At 34.8% G+C, this 18,660-nt stretch overlaps 1 protein-coding gene across 1 annotated transcript in view; it reads left to right on the forward strand.

The window, feature by feature from the left end:
* Nucleotides 1-18,660, forward strand: part of CHM (CHM Rab escort protein) — a 63,397-nt gene that overhangs the window by 16,897 nt on the left and 27,840 nt on the right. The window contains exons 3-8 of the mRNA XM_048076057.2: nucleotides 3,198-3,270; nucleotides 4,402-4,526; nucleotides 7,942-8,317; nucleotides 9,514-9,630; nucleotides 10,302-10,422; nucleotides 11,971-12,196. Coding sequence (XP_047932014.1) covers nucleotides 3,198-3,270; nucleotides 4,402-4,526; nucleotides 7,942-8,317; nucleotides 9,514-9,630; nucleotides 10,302-10,422; nucleotides 11,971-12,196 — 1,038 coding nt within the window. The remainder of the gene's footprint in view (nucleotides 1-3,197; nucleotides 3,271-4,401; nucleotides 4,527-7,941; nucleotides 8,318-9,513; nucleotides 9,631-10,301; nucleotides 10,423-11,970; nucleotides 12,197-18,660) is intronic.

Consider the following 18,660-nt stretch of genomic DNA (forward strand, 5'->3'; position numbering starts at 1 on the left):
CAGCTACATTTCCAAAACTTAGCAAAATAGCATAAGCAGTTTTGACATTACCTCTAAAATACAGATTCCTGATTTGAAAAATCTGAACTAAAAGGTGAGTATTTTAATCCATATGAACAATCCATATGATACAGGAGATTTGAACAACTAGCATTTAGGAAATGATTTATGCTACATAAAGAAAACTTGCATTCTCTAACTTGACAGAAAAAAATATTTTCTAACTGTATTGTTATTTCTTCAAAACGTGTTTTCACAGAATTGTGTTTGCAATGTTTCATGTTCTTATCTAGAGGATAATTGAATTATAACCCTAAGAAAAGGAAAATCTGTCTTTGTAGTTAGCTAATGTAGCAAGAGAAGGGAGATATTCAGTGATGTTGGGACAATATTTTAGCTTTAATTAGGCTTTGATTGTGACTATTACTTTAAAGAATTCCTTGTTTTAGCCCATCTTTGGGTAATTATAACAAAAATGCCGGTTTACAAATGAGTCCAAATTGTAAAACCCTAAGTCAATTCTTTTCTTTCTACTTCAAAACTTTTCCAAAAAAAACTTTCCTCATTATCACAATAATTATGCCTTGTCTACCTTCTTACTGTGGTGTTTTCAGATGGGAAAATTAAGCAATCCTGATTCATCATGTAATGTAGGGTGAGATAATTAAAATTCCGACGCAAAAAAATCTGAAAGTTGATGCTTCCAGAGAAGATTAATATTGGAGGTTGTGTACCGTAACTTGGGAATGGTGCTGAGATGCCAGAAGAGAGGAAGGACAGCTGTGATTCATTTTTCGTTTGAGAAAGACCATACCATCTTCTCAGAACTGATTGAGCTTCAGAACAGAATTATGTGGTGCTTTGTTGAAAAGATTGATTCACATCAGTGGTGGTTAAAAAGGAAAGCAGTTTCAAAGGAAAATCCACCTGATGAACAGAGGAATGTTTACATCAAAGGTGTCTGGCAGCTCACAAACAAACTTTCATAACTTTCTATGAAAGTAACATATCAATTTCTCTTACTGGAAGTTTTAATTCTAAATATGCTTGAATTTTTATTGGTATAGTTTCAAGAAACGCAGTCCTAATTTTAGGCAGGTGTTTTGTGCGGTTTCTCTGATCAATGGCCTTGCTTGTTCTGACAGCCAGATTGTATTCCATATTCAAGGAAACTTGGAACTAAAGCAGCAGATTCCCTGAAAAGTAAATCTTTGTGGCTGTGGGTTTTTTGGAAGTCCCGGAAGCGACAGATAATACATGGGTATTGAACTTCTTATTCAGTGGAATTTTGAGAAGGAGGAAGAAATTGACCTGTGCTATTGACAGTTAAAACAAAGCTGACGATTATCAGGGCAAGCAACAGCAAGTTGCTGTTACACAGACTGAAATCTGGCTGAATCAGGCATTTTGTAATACATTTAATCTTCGTCACTTTGTAATCAAAATGATGCCAAACAAAACTACTTCTTAAGCCTTGCCCACATCATTCACATAAAGAGGTAAGTACGGACTCATTTCTATAGATGATTAGAGTTTCTGGTTGGTAACAGATCTGCAGATGAAGCTGTTGTTCTTGGAATAACCAAATCGCAGGATGAACAACTTGGGTATCCATAAAGTACAGACTGAGTCCTCCCTGAGTCCTCCCCGTTCATGGCCTTAAACAGTTGAAGCCATCCTTATTCAGTGAATGCTGCATTTTGTTGTCTTTTCAAAAGATGCCCTATTTATGTTCTTCACTATTGCCTTGCAGTGGCTGAAAGACTTTTTTAGGTCAGTTTCTAGTCAGGAACAATTAGGCATTGTTTAGCAGACATCTGTCTTTCATATGCTAAGTAAGCAACATAGTATAGAGCATCACCCTCTGGTGCTGTAAAGGGGCTGACGCTCTTAATGAAGTCTTTGTCGGTACAGATAAGCCTTGTCAAAAACAGTAGAATCGACCCCAAATTTAAGTTTGCATTTTTATCGTATGTATTTCTACAATCCAGAAATGGAGGTGGTTGTGATAAGATTTTAAGTTTGTTGGGTTTACCAGTCTGCGTTATTCTGTAAAACACAAAACTACCTTCCTTCCTAAATGTTTCTTTTTAGCGTATGCAGTAACACTAGATGGCCATTCAGGAGGGCAGTTTTGGTACACTATTGATTTTATCAAATGCAGTTGCTCCGATTGCAATTTTTCCTAAGTTGTTAAATATTTAAGATCTGATATGCGTGGTAACAAAAGTTAATTCATCCAGACGGCCAGTGTTTAGAGAAATACTGGTAGAAAAAAAAATTAAAAGGGAGTGCAGAAACTATCAGATTAACAGCAGAACTATTGATTTCCTTTGATTTAAAGCAGGTAAACCAATATTTTCAAGGCAGAAGGTGATATATATAAACTGAAAATAGTCAAGGAGATAGGTTCATTTTCTACAAATCAGTTCCTTTGGCTCCACCTACAGTATATGCAGCTTAATGATGATTTTGCCAGGGAATCTTAACAGTCTATTGTAATCTGTTCTGTAAATAGTAGATAAACAATAGAGTGAACTTTCTGTTACTTGACATAATGGGTAAGGGAGATGTGGGTTCTACTGTCTGCACCCAAGATGAATTTACTTAACCTTTTTGCCTATCCACCTCAGGGACGACTGCTAGTTTAGAGGTGGCATGCCGTGCTATTGTGTTAGCTTTCAAATCAGCTTCAGTCAGAAGCTGTATGGCTGGGTTCCTGTGTCAAAGCTGGTAAGTTCCACAAGAGCTTGAAACTGTTGAGTATAAAACCTTAACTGGCTTTTCTGAGGGCAAAATTGAAACTGGCGGACTAGTTAGTTTCACTCCACAGTAAGTAAAGATAACTGTAGCGATGTACATATTTGAGTTAGTGTTGGCCAAAAAAGCAGTATTATCTATATTTTTCTTTACTTGCAGCATCCTGTGTGCTTTTCTCAGCATTATTTAATTTACCATCTGAATAATCTGATACTGGACTACAGTTTATTTGGTCAGAGATGAACAGAAATGAATGAAAATGGAAATTTTACATCTGATCAAGGATTTTGAGATATTATACCAACTTGTGTACACTGCACCTGTAAAATCTGTCATCAAAAATATTTTGTATGTCTCAAAACTTGGTTGGTTTACTTTAAATCTGAAAAAGCTGTGTTTTCTGTCTGTCAATTTTCACTGTTGTTTTTTCTTTGCAGGAGAAATTACTATGGTGGAAACTGGGCCAGTTTTAGCTTTTCAGGATTATTGTCCTGGATCAAAGAAAATCAGGTAAAAAATTCTCAGATTACTTCTTTTAATGTTTTTTAATGTTCAATCCAAGTTGTTTGCATAATTTATTATAAAACAGATTATCACAGTGTTCTTTCTCTTTGGTAATTTTACAAATCCAGTAAGTTTCTACTTACCAGCTTCCCTGGTTAAAACTCATCCATATGGCCTAGTACACTAAGACTGATACACCTGGTAAATTGCCATCTGAGACCAAACAGTCTAGTGCTGAGTTGTACTTCTGAGGTTCTTGAATTTATGTAGAAGCAACTATACTGTAGTTTTGATTCATTTCTGAGCACCTTCTGCAAATTTCCTACACTGATGTTTCAACATCTTTTGTTTTTCTTTTGTGCTTTCAGCTGATTCTTCTTAACTGTAAGAAAGGTAGTTACTGGATCCTTCCATTGAAATGTTCTGTAAGCAGGACAAAAAGATGAATCTTGATAGTGTATTTTTCAATCACCAAAGTTTGTCTAATTCATTATATAGTCTACTAGAAATCTTTTGAAGATGATATTTATTTAGGCAGTGAGCACTTAGACTGTATTAGCAAGTGGCCAGTTGCGTTATTTACTGAAGCATTATGAGCTTGTTGGTCTGTACAAGAAGGGGCTTTTTCAGTTCAGTCTCATGCCTGATTACATGGTGCTACCTTCTGGCGTAATCAGGGGAGTTGCTCAGTCTCAGAACTTTAATATTCTCAGTTTTCTGTTATATGATTTAGAGATTCCTGTTTAGGCAAATTAATTTTTTTACATGGTGTCCATTCGAAGAGTTTTGTATCAAAATTTGGAAATAACCTGGGTGCAACAGATCTGTCTTTTATAAGATTGTATTCAAACTTACGTTCAAATCTCTACTAAAAGTTGCATTTCATTTACCATTATTTTCAGATCACTAGGGCTAGTAATGTAATACAAATGTTAGCGTGCTATAATAAAAGTAACCAGCTCTATTTTAATTCCAAAAATCTGTATGGAAAGGGCATTAAAACAGTAAAAACAATTCTTCATGTATTTTTTTTAACATATACGAAGGTACAGCAGATTGTTTGAGAATACAAAGATTTATATAGATTAATAGCAGACAGACAGTACAAAAAGTAATTTTATAATTGTTTTTCCTAAGGAAAAGTCAGATGTCAGTGATGAATGTGAAGACTGGAGAAAACTGATCCTTGAGAATGAAGAAGTTCTCTCTCTTAACAAGAAGGATAAAACTATTGAACATGTAGAAGCTTTCTGTTTTGGCGAGTAAGTATAAATAAGAAAATCTACAAATTATTTTGTATACCCCCAGTAAATGATTATATTGTGCTTTTGGTTTTAAGCATTTCACCTTGAGTAGTTGAGTAGTGCATAGCCATAGTAATAGTAAAGGGAAATTGCGGGGGGGGGGGCCTCAACTGAAAACTGAACTTCGTATTCATTATTTTTATCTTTGGAGTTTTGCACTGAACTCAACGCTATGCAGAATTCCTCAAAGGTTCTTTAGGAGAAATATTTAAGTTTAACCTTGAATCCTCTAGCTAACATCATAGGTAGGTGGAGGAAACACTGACGCATACTCATATAGAAACACATATTTATTTCTGTATTCATCACAGTTTAAAATAAACAAACAAAAAATGAGTGTTTTGCAATCTGAAGGTCACAGGTACAGAATATTCCAGACTTCTTTATTGCACAGTAATGGCTGTTAAACCTTACAGCAGGTAAAATGTTATGCTTGTTTTAAAGCTGTATCAATTGAATATTGTAATTGTAATCATATTGATATATTAAATACTGTTCAGAGCCAATATTAGATTACGTTTCTTAGTCTCTTAACTTTACGTATGATTTTTCTAAGAAGATGTGCTATTGATTGATAGCTGGCTCAAAAGTAAGTTCCCTAGCCCTAAGACTTCACAGCTTGTTGAACTGAGCGTTATACTCAAGTCTTCCATTTTGTCCTGGATCTACTTTTAAGCCTTTAACTTAGTCTGGCAGTACCATGCTGTCTGTCTTCATCATCACCAAAACCAAAAAGAAAACACCCCCCTCTCTCTCCCCCCAACACACAGGGGGTAGATAGATAAACCTAACAAAGAAAAAGGTTTTCAAAATAACACAAAACTTTCCAAGAGAGTCAATTATTGTGTTTCTGACAATCTACACATTCTGGCTAGATTCTGTTGTTTTTGCTTAACTTTTATAACTCCTATGAAGTAACCATTAAACATTTATTTTGAAAGTATAAACAGCTGGGTAGCAGTATAATATACACAGTGCAAATCTGAAATGAATGGCCTTAGAACAAAGTGCATCCATCAAAGGAAAAGAATACTGTGTCTACAACAAGCTGTATTGAAAAAAGGCAAATGGCTGAAAAATAAATAGTGAACACCTGTGCTGAATAAATTAACCAGCTGGTTGGCAATTTTTCATTTGACCTATCTGAAGGGGTTGCTGTTACAAGGCATTAATAAGACACATTCATTTTAAGATATTCCTTTGTTAGTACCATTAATTGATGAATGGTAGAAGATAATATTCTAAATTTACACAACAATTTGTCTGCAGATGTATTATTTTTTTCTGAATTAGGAGAATAATTGTTGGTACAAAAGTTCAATTTGAGTGATTTTTATAGACAGTTTTTACATTATTCAGGGCTATTTCTTCCTATAGGAAGAATGTCATGAATTTAGATTATATACAGGTTTTACTCGTTCATTATGAAATGTGTAGAGATGCAAATCATACAAATGTACGTATTCATTAAGATGGAATTGAATAGAGTTAAAATATGTAAATACAACATTTGTTAAACTGCTTTTCAGTAATACTAAAAAGACAACATATTGTGAATCCAAATTTGATTTTTTTTTAATAACAATGCAGTTTAGTCACATTTTAAACATGCTGTTACATTGAACTTGGGAGAAGATAGAATTTTCTCTGAATTTTTGTGTTATAGAAAACTGTAGGATGGGTTGAATAAAAAATACTATCCTTCCTTATTGCATTAACACATCTTTATTAACACCGTACTCCAAAATTCTTAAAATAAGTACATTAAGTAAATAAAACCAAACAGAACCCCAAAATTGAATTGACCTTCATTTATAGTTCTAATAGAGATTACTTTTTAAAAACACTTGACAAAGTACTTTGTCTTTTATATTTTATAGTTATGTAATGCTTGCAGTATAAAGCAAGAAGACAAAAAATCAATGTACAGAAACAGACTTCTTTCATTAGTGCTTCCTTGTATCCATGCCTGTATTTCCCAGGGCAATATTTTACCCCATTCACAGATACGTACTTCCTGGTGGCTGTGCACAAGCTGAGATGCACCAGACTCTTACTTTCATCAGCCCCTACAAGCTCCCTGAGTTCAAAAGGAGATAAGCAAGGAAGAACTTCTAAAGGAGAGGATTTGTCTTCCCATCTTTATTTTTGACTTGAACAGAAATTGTGCCTCTTCCTTCCATCTCTAAGTCTACAGATACGTGAAGGAGCATTTTTATGTGTACTGAATAATTCCTTGGTGTTTGGTGAATTTTAACCATCCTGATAGTAACCGAAATTTTGTACTGTACGTTTGTAGGTCACCTTTAAAATCGAAGTTCATTAGTTTTCAGCCAAGATTAAATTGTTTATTCAGTGCATTAATGGCTTGTGGTATAAAGATAAAAAGATAGTGTAAAATTATTGCTGAACTCCTTTCACTTACAATGACATTGATTTGATTCATCTCAGCTGGTAGTATAAACTAAACTTCTAAGTTCAAAAGTACCAGTTTCTAAGGTAGATGTCATTGAAGTTCAAGATAAAACGAGTAGATATGATTAAAAGTGCGGGTCTGCTTTGTAAGAGGAATTTTAAAGAATTGTGTTGTGAAAAGGAAATGGACTAGATAGCACTTGTGTGGTCATTTCCCTCCTTTTAACTGCCTGCCTGCATCATACACATATTACAAATTCATCAGAACAATGAACAAATTTGTAACATGCAAAATAATAACATAGCCATGTGAGGGAACTTTGTTCTATATGGCCGTTATTTGAGCAGCTAAACTGAATGCAAGATAAGAGCAGAAAAAAGTAATCAAAATTTCAATGTAAACTTCAGTTCAAAATTCCGTGCTGCTCTTAAGGACTTGTTATAATAATAGATGGAAAGTAGTCTTAGTTATATAAAGCACTTGTATTTTCTTCTGCGAGTTTCATTTTTAACATATCCAAGCTTAATGACTTTAATGCCTTTTTTGCATTTTGATTTTAGAGGGTTTTTATCCTTAGGAAGAACTTAGGTTGCATTACTCTGTTTTTAAAAATATATTTATTTTGTTCATGTAGATGTGTACTGTGTATCACCAGTGGAGCTTTTGATTTTCATGTTAAGCTCGTTCAATCTTTTGAGTTCGCTAAATAAGAACACAAAAGTGTTTTCTTGCGTTTTTCCCCAGTAAAAGTACTCCTCTTGAATGATTTTCAGTCAAAGAAACAGAATTCTTTAGTGGGTGTGATACACCCCATTTGGCCAGGATAAAGCAACTAATGCTTTTTAAGAAGGGCTTGAGCTTTCCATTCCTGGCACAGACTCAAAACTTTAAACAAGATTTAAAGACTCTTAAAGACTTTTTTTTCCCCCTCCTTTTTCCCCGTGTGTTTTTAATCAGTCAGGATTCAGCCAAAGATGTTGAAGAAGCCGGTGCGTTGCCAAAGCTGCCTGTATTTGGAGCCTCTGGTGCTGAGGGGGTTGCTCAGGACCCAGACAAAGAGTGCCCACCACTGGAGAGTGCCGTAGCAAGGGCTGAGAGCTGCGAACCAGAAAAGGCTGCAAGTGTGGATCCAGCAAGTACAGCGGAAGTGAATGATACAGAAGTAAACTGTGAGAATGAAAGTTCTCACAGTCTGTCTTCAGGCGAGTCCGCTCCGGATTTGGGAAAAGCTGAAGCTGCGCCATCAGAAGTTTCTGCCCAAGAACCAAAGAAAATTATGTATTCCCAAATTGTTAGGGAAGGCAGAAGGTTTAATATTGATTTAGTTTCCAAGGTAGGAAGTTACTGACAGAGTACATTTGCTTTGCTTGATGTGATGAAATTAAAACAAACAAACAAACCACAACTTTTTTAAGAGGTCTGATACAGTACATTTGAAGCAAAAAATACATTCTCTGGAGAAGTAAACAAGCATTAGTATACTATGATAACAAAGAGAAGCAATTTCATATGTTGCTCTTCAGTGTTTGTTTATGACCAAAGAGACTATAAAGCATAGGTCAGAAAACTATCCATAAAAGCAGCTATTTCCTGAAATTTAGCATTTAGGTAGTATCTACAAAGCTGCTCTTTTTAAATGCTACCATTAAAAAATAAAAAAAGGAAAATCAATCTAAATGGGGGTGTTTGATATTTTAAAAATGAAAAATAGTTCTTCCCACCCCCCTGGCTCTCTGGCAAAATTTGCATTGGTCTCTCTCTGGCACTTGGACACAGACCTTCTGCTAGTGTCCTAGGGAGTGTTCCTGTAAAACTTTATCTTAAATTCCTGTGTGATCTTGCAGATCTGTGTGATCAGTTATTCAGGGCCACAAGACTTGCAGTGTGTTTAAACTAATCTCCAATGGATTGAGAGTGCTTTTAAATTCAGACATATGTCTTCTGTTAATAGTTACACTTCTGTCCTTTCAGTATTTTCATAATATATTTGTAGTTTATAGAAAGTAAAGGTAGACATATTATGAAGCAATAGAATAAAATTAAACCTTAACTGAGGGTTTGAGTAATTTGCATTTAGAAAATGCAACATGATTGTTTCAGGTAATTTAAGGAACAGACAGGGATGATTTACTTAGGCAGGGCCACGTGCATTACTGATACTTGGAAGTGATGGTTGTAAAGTACAGTGATCAAGGATATATAGTGTACAATTCAGAAAATCATCCAAGATGATTCTCTTAAGCTACGATCCCCAGACTTAAAACCGAATGAGCAGTAAGCTGAAACCTTCTCCCCTTCTCTCCTATGGACTGCTTTCCTGCCTGCCTTTGTGTGATCACTTCAATTTATTTAATATTTTTTTGCACCTATTACATCTTTATATGCTTTTATTGAGATTTCACTTTACTGTGTGTACTTATGAAGAGTTACAGAAAATATCTTACAAATGAGTACTGTTGATGTCACTATTTTCTTTTGATGTAAGCATTTTCTCTTTACTCACCATATTTTTTTTTGTTCATTGTGCAGCTGCTTTACTCCCGAGGTCTGTTAATTGACCTTCTGATTAAGTCGAACGTTAGCAGATACGCAGAGTTTAAAAATGCTACAAGAATTCTTGCTTTTCGAGAAGGAAAAGTAGAACAGGTATCGTAGAATAATATACTGTATGTGTTTAATCTCATCTTTTTAAAGTCAAAAAGCTTGAAATTGTTTTCATGAGAGTTTCGTAACAAGCTACTAATTAAAAATCGTCTGATATTTATTTCATTCCTGGAATGAGAAGGGTTTGTAAATGTTATATCTAAATACTAAAAAAAAAATAATTTAAATGTGCTGTTCAGTAAAGTATTCTCATGAATCATTGTCTAATCAAATACTTAAACCATGGTCTGACTCAGCAGTTAATTCTTAAAGATTCACAGGTAGTAGATTTTCAAATACCTGGCACAGACTTGATTTGTCTCTCTGTTACTGAGGAGAGAAATCATTGGTCTGATAATGGCAACAGGAGATATATGGCATAGTTCATTAATGGAAGCTGTTTTCATTAAAACTGCAGTAAGAGGAGATGCAAGTGAAATTTGAAGAGAAATTAAAAGGAAAAGAGGAGGAAAAAGATTTTAGAATATCTTTATGGAAAACATAACTTTTCTTGTTGTTACAATAGAAAATGGAAATAAATATATAAGAAAATAACTATAATAGAGGATAGGACTTTAAAATATCTGTAAGGTAATTAGCTACAGTGTTGTTTCATGCTTTTCATACCCAGAATATGGACAATATCTGAAATTATAAAAAAAAATGTTTTCCAGGTACCCTGTTCTAGAGCAGATGTCTTCAACAGCAGACAGCTCACTATGGTTGAAAAGCGAATGCTGATGAAGTTTTTGACATTTTGTTTGGACTATGAACAACACCCTGATGAATTTCAAGGTAGGGTTTCACTGAACGCTGTAACACCCTTGTCTTCTGAGTTCACTCAGTTGTGCACGATATTGATAGCTCTCCTGTATTTTCACTTTGTTTATTTTTATGGATTCATTTTCAGAGTATACTCTGACCTTTTCCAGACCATCAGTGTTAAATTCCAGACCAATTCAATTTGAAGTCTTCTATTTAAGCCTCATCCAAAGCAGAGAGGGGGGTGTCTATCACCTTCCTTCCGTTAGTCAATTTTCCTCTTCAACCTCATGTACCTAAATGACATTAAATTTATTTTACTTCCAGAGATAGTTAAACACATTTTGTTCCTACACTTTAAAGTAACCTGAGAAGTAACTTGGAGTATTTTGAGTCAGGTTAGTCTAATGTAAAGACTTCAGAATTTTAAAATTGCTCCTGCTGAGATCATTACATACGTTGAAAGGCACACTTTTAATAGGAAGAGTTCATGATAGTTAAATAATATTTTTAAAGCTTTTTTTGATATAATTTGGAGTTATGTAAGAAGATTAATATGATAAAAACTTGAGAACGTTTTTAGAAAGTTAAAAAAAACCTTGTCATTTTATGCTTTGCATTGCTGTACAATAGGTAGTAAAATACATTTATAATAAAACTGGTTGAATCTTAAACACAATACATGGCCTGATAATAAACACTAGGCACAGCATTGATGGAAGTGCTTCTGACTCGTGAATTTTCACATAATTGAAAAGAGCTTAAGAACAGAACTCTGAATGGTATTGAAGAATGCTATTGCCTAAATGCGAGTCTTTTACTGAAAAAAAAATCAAGTTTTATTAAAGTTACTTAAGGTTTTCAGAGATGTATAAGTAACATGCAATGTTTGTATTATATATTCCCTGAAGGACCTGCATTTCTTTGAATTTAAAAATGTGTCAGCAATAGTATTAATTTGAAGGGGAAACGTGCTTCCTCATCCCTGGCTGCTGTGTGTGTCATCTATACTTGTTTGTTGTGAGCAAATTGGCAATTTCAAATATTTGAAATAAACATTGCCCTTTCTCATTAAAAAAAAATGTGAATGACTTCTCTGTACACTATAATATCTACCTCAGCATAGATTCAGCACTACTCCTCTTGAATGGGTGTACTGCAGGAGATCTGAGTAATTTAGCATCCTCAGGCTCTTGGAAACCAGTGGGGTTTTGTCCATAGCTTCTCGTATATCTCAAAAATGAGAATAGGATTTAGATCATTGTAACGTAATAAACAGAGGAAGCCGTATTTAGATGTTGCTGTCTAGAAGGTTTGAGTCTCATGCAGTTGGTTTGTGTTATTCTGAAATATTTGAATGGAGTGGTATTTCTGTCTTCTGAGAAAACTACATTTATGGAAGTAATTAAAATTCCATTAATTTTGATAATCCATTTTGAGCAATGTTTGTTGAAAAACACGTTTGCTTTTGAGATTTATCTTTGTGTATTTAAATAAAAAAGTTTTTTCTTTAAGTTGAAGTACATGAGAAAATGCAGGTGGCATGCTATATCCTTTACTTGATTTTACTTTTTTTCTCAGACTACAAGAACAGTACGTTTGCTCAGTTCTTAAGAACACGAAAGTTAACACCTAGCTTGCAGCACTTCATTCTTCATTCTATTGCAATGGTTTCGGAGACTGATTGCAGCACTCTTGAAGGCCTTCAGGCAACAAGAAAATTTCTTCAGTGCCTTGGCCGCTATGGCAATACACCATTTTTGTTTCCTCTATATGGTCAAGGCGAGATTCCACAGTGCTTTTGCAGGTAGGCACTACTGTTTTTAGTACGTTTCTTCAAAACAGGAAGTACTGAGTAACCTAATGCTGATGGAGGTCATTCAATAGAAATCATTCTAGTAGCAATTTCTTGTTGGTTTTATTTGCCTTATATTTTCATTGGCTACAAAATTCTCAAAAAAAGGTGCACATTTTAGGAGAAAAAGAAATCTTTTATAGGATGGTGGAGCACCAAGCTGATGAGACCAGGAAACGAGATTTTGAAGAGTTTCATTCAGAAAAGCAGAAGTGTTGTAATTTATGCTATGTTAATACTTTGGAACAATTTTCATTCTGTTACAAATAGAAGTAGCAATGGGTGGTGGTTGTGATGGCTGCATTTGGTAGTAAGTGCTAGGAAGTGGATGGGATAATTTAAAACATTGCTATCCCTTTTTAAAACTGGCAGAGGAGACTTGGAGCAGTGTCTGTCCAAAAGGATGACTGTGCGTATTGGTAGGTTGAGAAAATGTGTCTTTCAGTCTTCCTGAAGTTAAAAGGGGAGGTATGTTACCAGTTTGTGTTGCTAGTTCCTGCTGAGAGTGCATTTAGTGTTAGAAAGTTTTTTGTCCTTTCATAGGTTTGTATTTAATAGTGAACTGGATTTTTCTGAAAGAAGCAAAGTAGTGCCATGTGTCCGGTTTATTACTAAGCAAAAAACTACACAATGCTGACACCCTTGTTGTATCACAGACTTAACCACTCAGGTCAACTGATGTGAAATCATACACTTACTCTTGGCATCATTTTATAGATCTGTGCCTATAGACCCCAAGCTTCCATCTGTGACTTGAACAGCATATAAGACATCCTAAAGCCCTGAGCCATCTGAGCCGTACTGCGCCATACTGCAGTTTTACATTCCAACATCTTAAACAGCAGCCATATGTTCTCTACTACAGCATCCACTTCAGCCCCTTCACTTGAACTGTGGGCATGATGTGTATTCTTCAGTGTGACTCCAGAGGTGTGCGGGGGTCATAGGTCTTGTAGGGGAGTTGTTGACTGGTGCTCTGGGGGGCCATCGAGAATACATGTGCAGAGAGTGGGTAGTTCTAATTTTCCGTTGTTTCCAACAGTTCAGCTGGCTTTTAAAAGGCTGAGTTCTTTTTTTTTTTCTTTTCATTTGCTGGCAAGCAGCCTTTCCATCTGCTCTATGTGGGTTTTTAATGTAGTAACCTGTAGGTCTGAAGTAAACATTAGCTCTATTTAAAAACTGGTATTGCACTGTGAGGCCATTTTGTTGTCTGTGAGTGATGCATTCATATATCATTCAGTTAAATATCAGTGCAAAGTCCCTACTTTGTTCTTTGATGGACAAATTCTGCTTTTTCTATGTGTGCTGCAATTAAGAAATTCTGTTTTATAGCATGCCGTTGGACGTTATCTTCCTGACTTGTCTGCATGATAGATTGTGTTTTGCTTTATAACAGTACTTAAGCTACTGCTAGAAGAATGGCCTCAGTGGTTTGAGCCTATGTTGCAGTATATAGGATGGATGCATTTCTATGTTGATAGAAGTATTCTAGAATAATTACTGTACTTCATGGAGGGTGTCTGTAAAGTAGGTGGTTGGCACCAGCAGCTGGCCATATCTTGGAAGGTTTTACTTGGCCTCGGCAACTAGTGAAGGCCATGCAGAACTGTCCGATATGATGTTTCAGTATTTATCTGTATAATTACCTAATGGTTCCTTTAGTTCACTGAGTAATTAGGGATTCTTCTGTACTGTAATGAATAGAAATGTTATTTGGTAGCTTTTTTCAATAGACTTTCATCTGTAACTTAAACTGTATTTGTATAGCGATTTTTTTTAAAGCGGGATTATGTAATTAAGCACTCAGATTTTGTGAAAAAGATCTTTTATTTTTTTCCTCATGTAAGGACTCTGAACATAGCCATGCAACAGAACTAGTGTTTATGGACATTATGGATGTTTTTCTGTTTTTTAGGACTTCATGCATCACTAGATACCAGTACCTGACCAACAGATTGATAAATCAAAAGATAATCAGAGATACTACAGAAGCACAGGTTTTGCAGTCTGTCTCACTAGACCTTCATATACCTGAAAAAATAATTAAATTTAGTAACTACAATTTTAGAATTTCAGTTACATTTCTTCCTAGGTAGATTCTTTTCAAAATAGTTTTTCTTGCATTCTGGAAAGCTCTTTGGCTTCATTTTGTCTGATAGCCAGCACTGTCAATTTTCTTGTCTATAACAGCAATATATTTCAAGAGTTAGCAATAATGGCGTCTAGAATTTTTTAAAATTTTCTTACCAGAAGGCTTCCGTGATCACAGGAATATGAATTGAACTTCCTAGTTATACCCATTGCTAAGTGCATTTTAGGTTTGTTTTAGTTGGTTGGTTTTGTTGAATACTAAGTCTTATGAGTACGATAAGGAGAGTGTTTAAATTGTTGAAGCAAACCACTCTGTCAAAACAAGAAGTAATTATGTTTTTTTTTTAAAAAAAAAAAAAGTATTACATAACATTCCAGTAAAAAATAGAGAAGTTTAAAGTGTCTTTTCTGTAAACGAACAAACAGTTTAAGAGGCAGTCACAATTTTTGTAGATTAATTGCAATTACTTTATCTGGTCTGCCTTGGGCATTATGTCTTGATACAACTGAGGAATCCTGTTCAGACTGTATAGTAAAGCGGTAATGCAACAACCTATACATCATACCCTACAGTTTTTATCACCAGGTTATCAGAGTAAGGTGTCACCTGTTCTGTGATTTCTAACCACCGTTCTATATTCTGTTTTAATGTAAACCTCTTAAGCGTTTCTTGCAGCCAGTTACACTGTGTGTTCTCATCAAGGCTACTGTTATAAATGGCATACATGCATATTTATGTGAATGAGTCAAAGACATTTGTAAGTCACATCCTTGCATTCCAAATGAATTCTGCATAAACAGTACAACATTTTATAACTACTGATGACACTTGAGTGAGGAAAAGCGGTGTTAGTTCTTTATTGGTTTAAACAGGTATGGTTTAGGAGAGAAAATTAAACTTTTATATCACTGTAATGTACCTCCCAATATGTCGAGGTACAGATGTGAGATTTCTGTCTCCATAAATTGGATTCGTGGTACAAGGAAGGTCGTTGGAAGCCTCGTGTTATTCTAAGCTGATAAGCAGCAGAACTTTTTTTAGCCTGTATATGAGCAGCATCCTTTGGTTCAAACTTACGGATGTGAAACACTTAGCTTCTTTCTTTTCTAATGAGGTAATAGTGTTATGCTTAGTAAAAATAAATAAAACAACATCTTATTCTTGGGGAAAAACCTTTTCATTTGGTACAGTAAGCATAGGACACCAAAGCTTCACTGAAATACAGGAAAGGCAGCTATAGAAATCAGTGTGTTGTGCAGTTCACTGCTAACGTGTTTGTTGCAAATCTGCAATACAACTTTCATTTTCCTGAAAAATGTCTCTGAAGAAAAATTAGAGTTAGGCATCATTGTAAGCTCTAAAGCCTCACTGATGCAACATTTGGATTGTTTAAAGTAATTTTAGTATTTTTTTTCCTGCTTTTAGAAAACATTAGGAAATGCCCCAAGTATTTCCTGATACAGGAGGTAAATCTTAGAATTGTCAACTTACAATTTTTCCCTTGTAACTAGGGGTGAAATAAGACAGCTTAGTTTACTGTAGATTTTTGTTTGTTAGTTTGCCAAATACTAGGTTATCTACTTTTCTGTTTTTCAGAAGCAAGCATTTTATTTTATTTTTAACGGTTTTGAGGAGTGTTTGGAAGCGCTGCTTTAGAAATATTGTAAATAGTTGACTTCTGTTTTTCTTGTCAGTGAAATATGCATCTTATTTTCAGTTGTTGTTTGAGAAGAAGTTTTCCTGGAAGTTTTCAGTGGTGATTCTCTTGATCCATGGCCAGTGCTGTTTGAATAGGGTGAATGCTAGCTGAGAAGTCAGTTGCAGGCTGTGACCTCCCTTCTGTTATTTTTATCAGGGCTTGCTTTGTGAACACTCCAAATTCTGGGCAAGTCGGTGTCTAATTTCTCTTCAATTTGTTTTCAGATTCTTTTTTTCTGGACACTTGCAAATACAAGCATCCAAATGGAAATACAGTCTAAGCAGTAGTTCAGTTATTTACCTAGTTGAAGTTTTAGAGGGAATTAGAGTCTGTTTGTACACCATCTGTCATCTCGTAAAGGCTCGGAGGGGTTACGCATCCTGTATTTATTTTTCTTTGTTAGAAGTCATCCAAGAATTGACAGATGTGGTCATGGTAATAGGTGGTCTGCTGCTGCTTTGCCATAGGAGCTACAGTGATTCACTGGCTTGTATGGGTATTCAATTAACGGCTTGCGTTTCCTATAAATAGGCTTTGAACTTTTACATTGTGTATGCATTTGGTGGGTGATACAACCCTTAAGTAGTTGTTACAGGTTCTGGCTGAAATTAGTCATTTTGTGTCAGAGCCAGTGGCAGTGGTAATTTTGTGATAGAGGAAATATCTGATTAAGATGGGTCATCCCTTTCAATCCCTGTATTTACAAGAAGATTAAGAGTCCAGGCTGAGATATGATGGATTCTGTGATTGATTTGGAAGGTTCCTGTATGTATTTCAAAAATGAGCGATCAGTTTTTACCCATATATTTGGGCTATTAACTACTACAAATGTTGAAGTTTAGAAGGTTGTCCCAGGTACTTAATATTTCCAATTATGTCCATGTTAAATTCTCTAGGAAGCTTTTAGTGTTCTAGAATCAAGACTAGACCTTAAGAAACCTGAATGTAATATGCATTTAGAATTGATATATAAAAAGTTCAGCATAACATCCTTTACATTCGAATCTACAAATAGGTATTAAGTCTCTACATGTAAGCAATATGTGTAACTTTTCTGTATTTTGATTAAATGATGTGGCATCTTAAAGAAAAAATCAAACAATGTTTATTTCTTTTGACAATGAGATGCGACATATTTGAGTCTTAGGAAAACTGCAATTCTATGGAAGTATGAAAGAATCACAGCTGATTTTAAAAATACAAGCTGTATCTGAGAGAGAAGTTTTTAATTTTAAAACAAATCATTTTCATATTTATGTATCTCTTATCACTTAAGATAATTCGCTTACTTTGGACCAGAACATTTGTTTTGAAATTACTGACAACTTGCCAGTAGTATTTGGTCTTGATTAAAATGACAACTAGTAAGAGTAGCTGCTGTGCTGCTTTCTCCTTAATTGTTTTTATATGCATTTCAATGAAATGATAAAACTTTCTGTGCGGTTTGTCTTTTAAAGGCAAACTTGATGTATTTCTCTTCAGTTTCTTGGTAGCTGAATGCAAAATGGACAAGTGTGTTTAGCATGATTGTTTGTAGGATCAGTTGTTTGTTTTTCCCCCTAAGGAGAAACTCTTGGGATAAACATCAGGGAAGTGCAATAATCCATCATACTGAAACCTGTTCTCTAGTGATGGATGGATGGATTGGTAAAGTAACTCAATAATCTTCATTTTTTTCAGGTTATTCACAGATCAGTGAGCATTGTCGTTAATAAAGCTATAGAATGCTTTTGTGTCCTTGCCCACATTATTTCTCGGGATTTGACAGGAAAAGACTTCTAATTTGGAAATAACCTTTGCTGGGAAATGTGTTCTAAGTGTATGAGACTTGGAAAATACCTTGCCATTTTAGATTTTATCTTCTCAGTGAGACGGTTGGTTGCAAATTATTTACAAATATGAACCCTTTTCTGATCCTTACTGTTCCACTGACTAGGAGTATAGAGTGGTCTTCAAAAGTTTATGCCTCCTAAAAACCTCCAGCCAATATTAGGATGTATTACATGGAATACTCTGAACCATAAGAATGCTGACGGAGTGTATGGGTCTTAGATCCTTAAGTAGGCATGGAAAAGTTTTCAGTCAAGAAATTGTTTGTATTACGGGGGTTGGAATATACCCTGTGGTATGGGAAAAGCAAATGTAACTTTATATATATATATAAAAAATAACTCACGTTGTCCACTCTCAGATAAGTCTTTCTTCATTTTACAAACCTATTTGGAACACAAAGTGCAAAATACAAATGCTTTAATGGAGATGCTATTTTGGTATTGATTTTCTTTGATAATTAAGACAAAGAGAATGATATGAAGGAAGTGTATCTAATACATTATTTGATACTATCTCTCAGTAGTCTCCTAACAAGCCAATTACTCTCTGCTTATGTGGGTAAGTGCAGATTATGGCTCATATTAAAGAATATGGACTCAGACATCTGCATGCATTACAGAGTTATGAGCAGAGCTGTGGAAACAACATGAATGTTTTCTCTATTGCAAATCTGTAGTAAATGTAAATGTAGTTTAGCATTAGTTTCATTAAACTAAAAGACAGAGAAAAGGTAACCTCCAAAACATTACTGAATTAGTAAAATACTCTTTGAATTTCATTGTGGGTTAAGAT

Source organism: Anser cygnoides, chromosome 13 (genome assembly GCF_040182565.1).
Source record: "Anser cygnoides isolate HZ-2024a breed goose chromosome 13, Taihu_goose_T2T_genome, whole genome shotgun sequence".
In the NCBI taxonomy this organism is placed as follows: domain Eukaryota; kingdom Metazoa; phylum Chordata; class Aves; order Anseriformes; family Anatidae; genus Anser; species Anser cygnoides.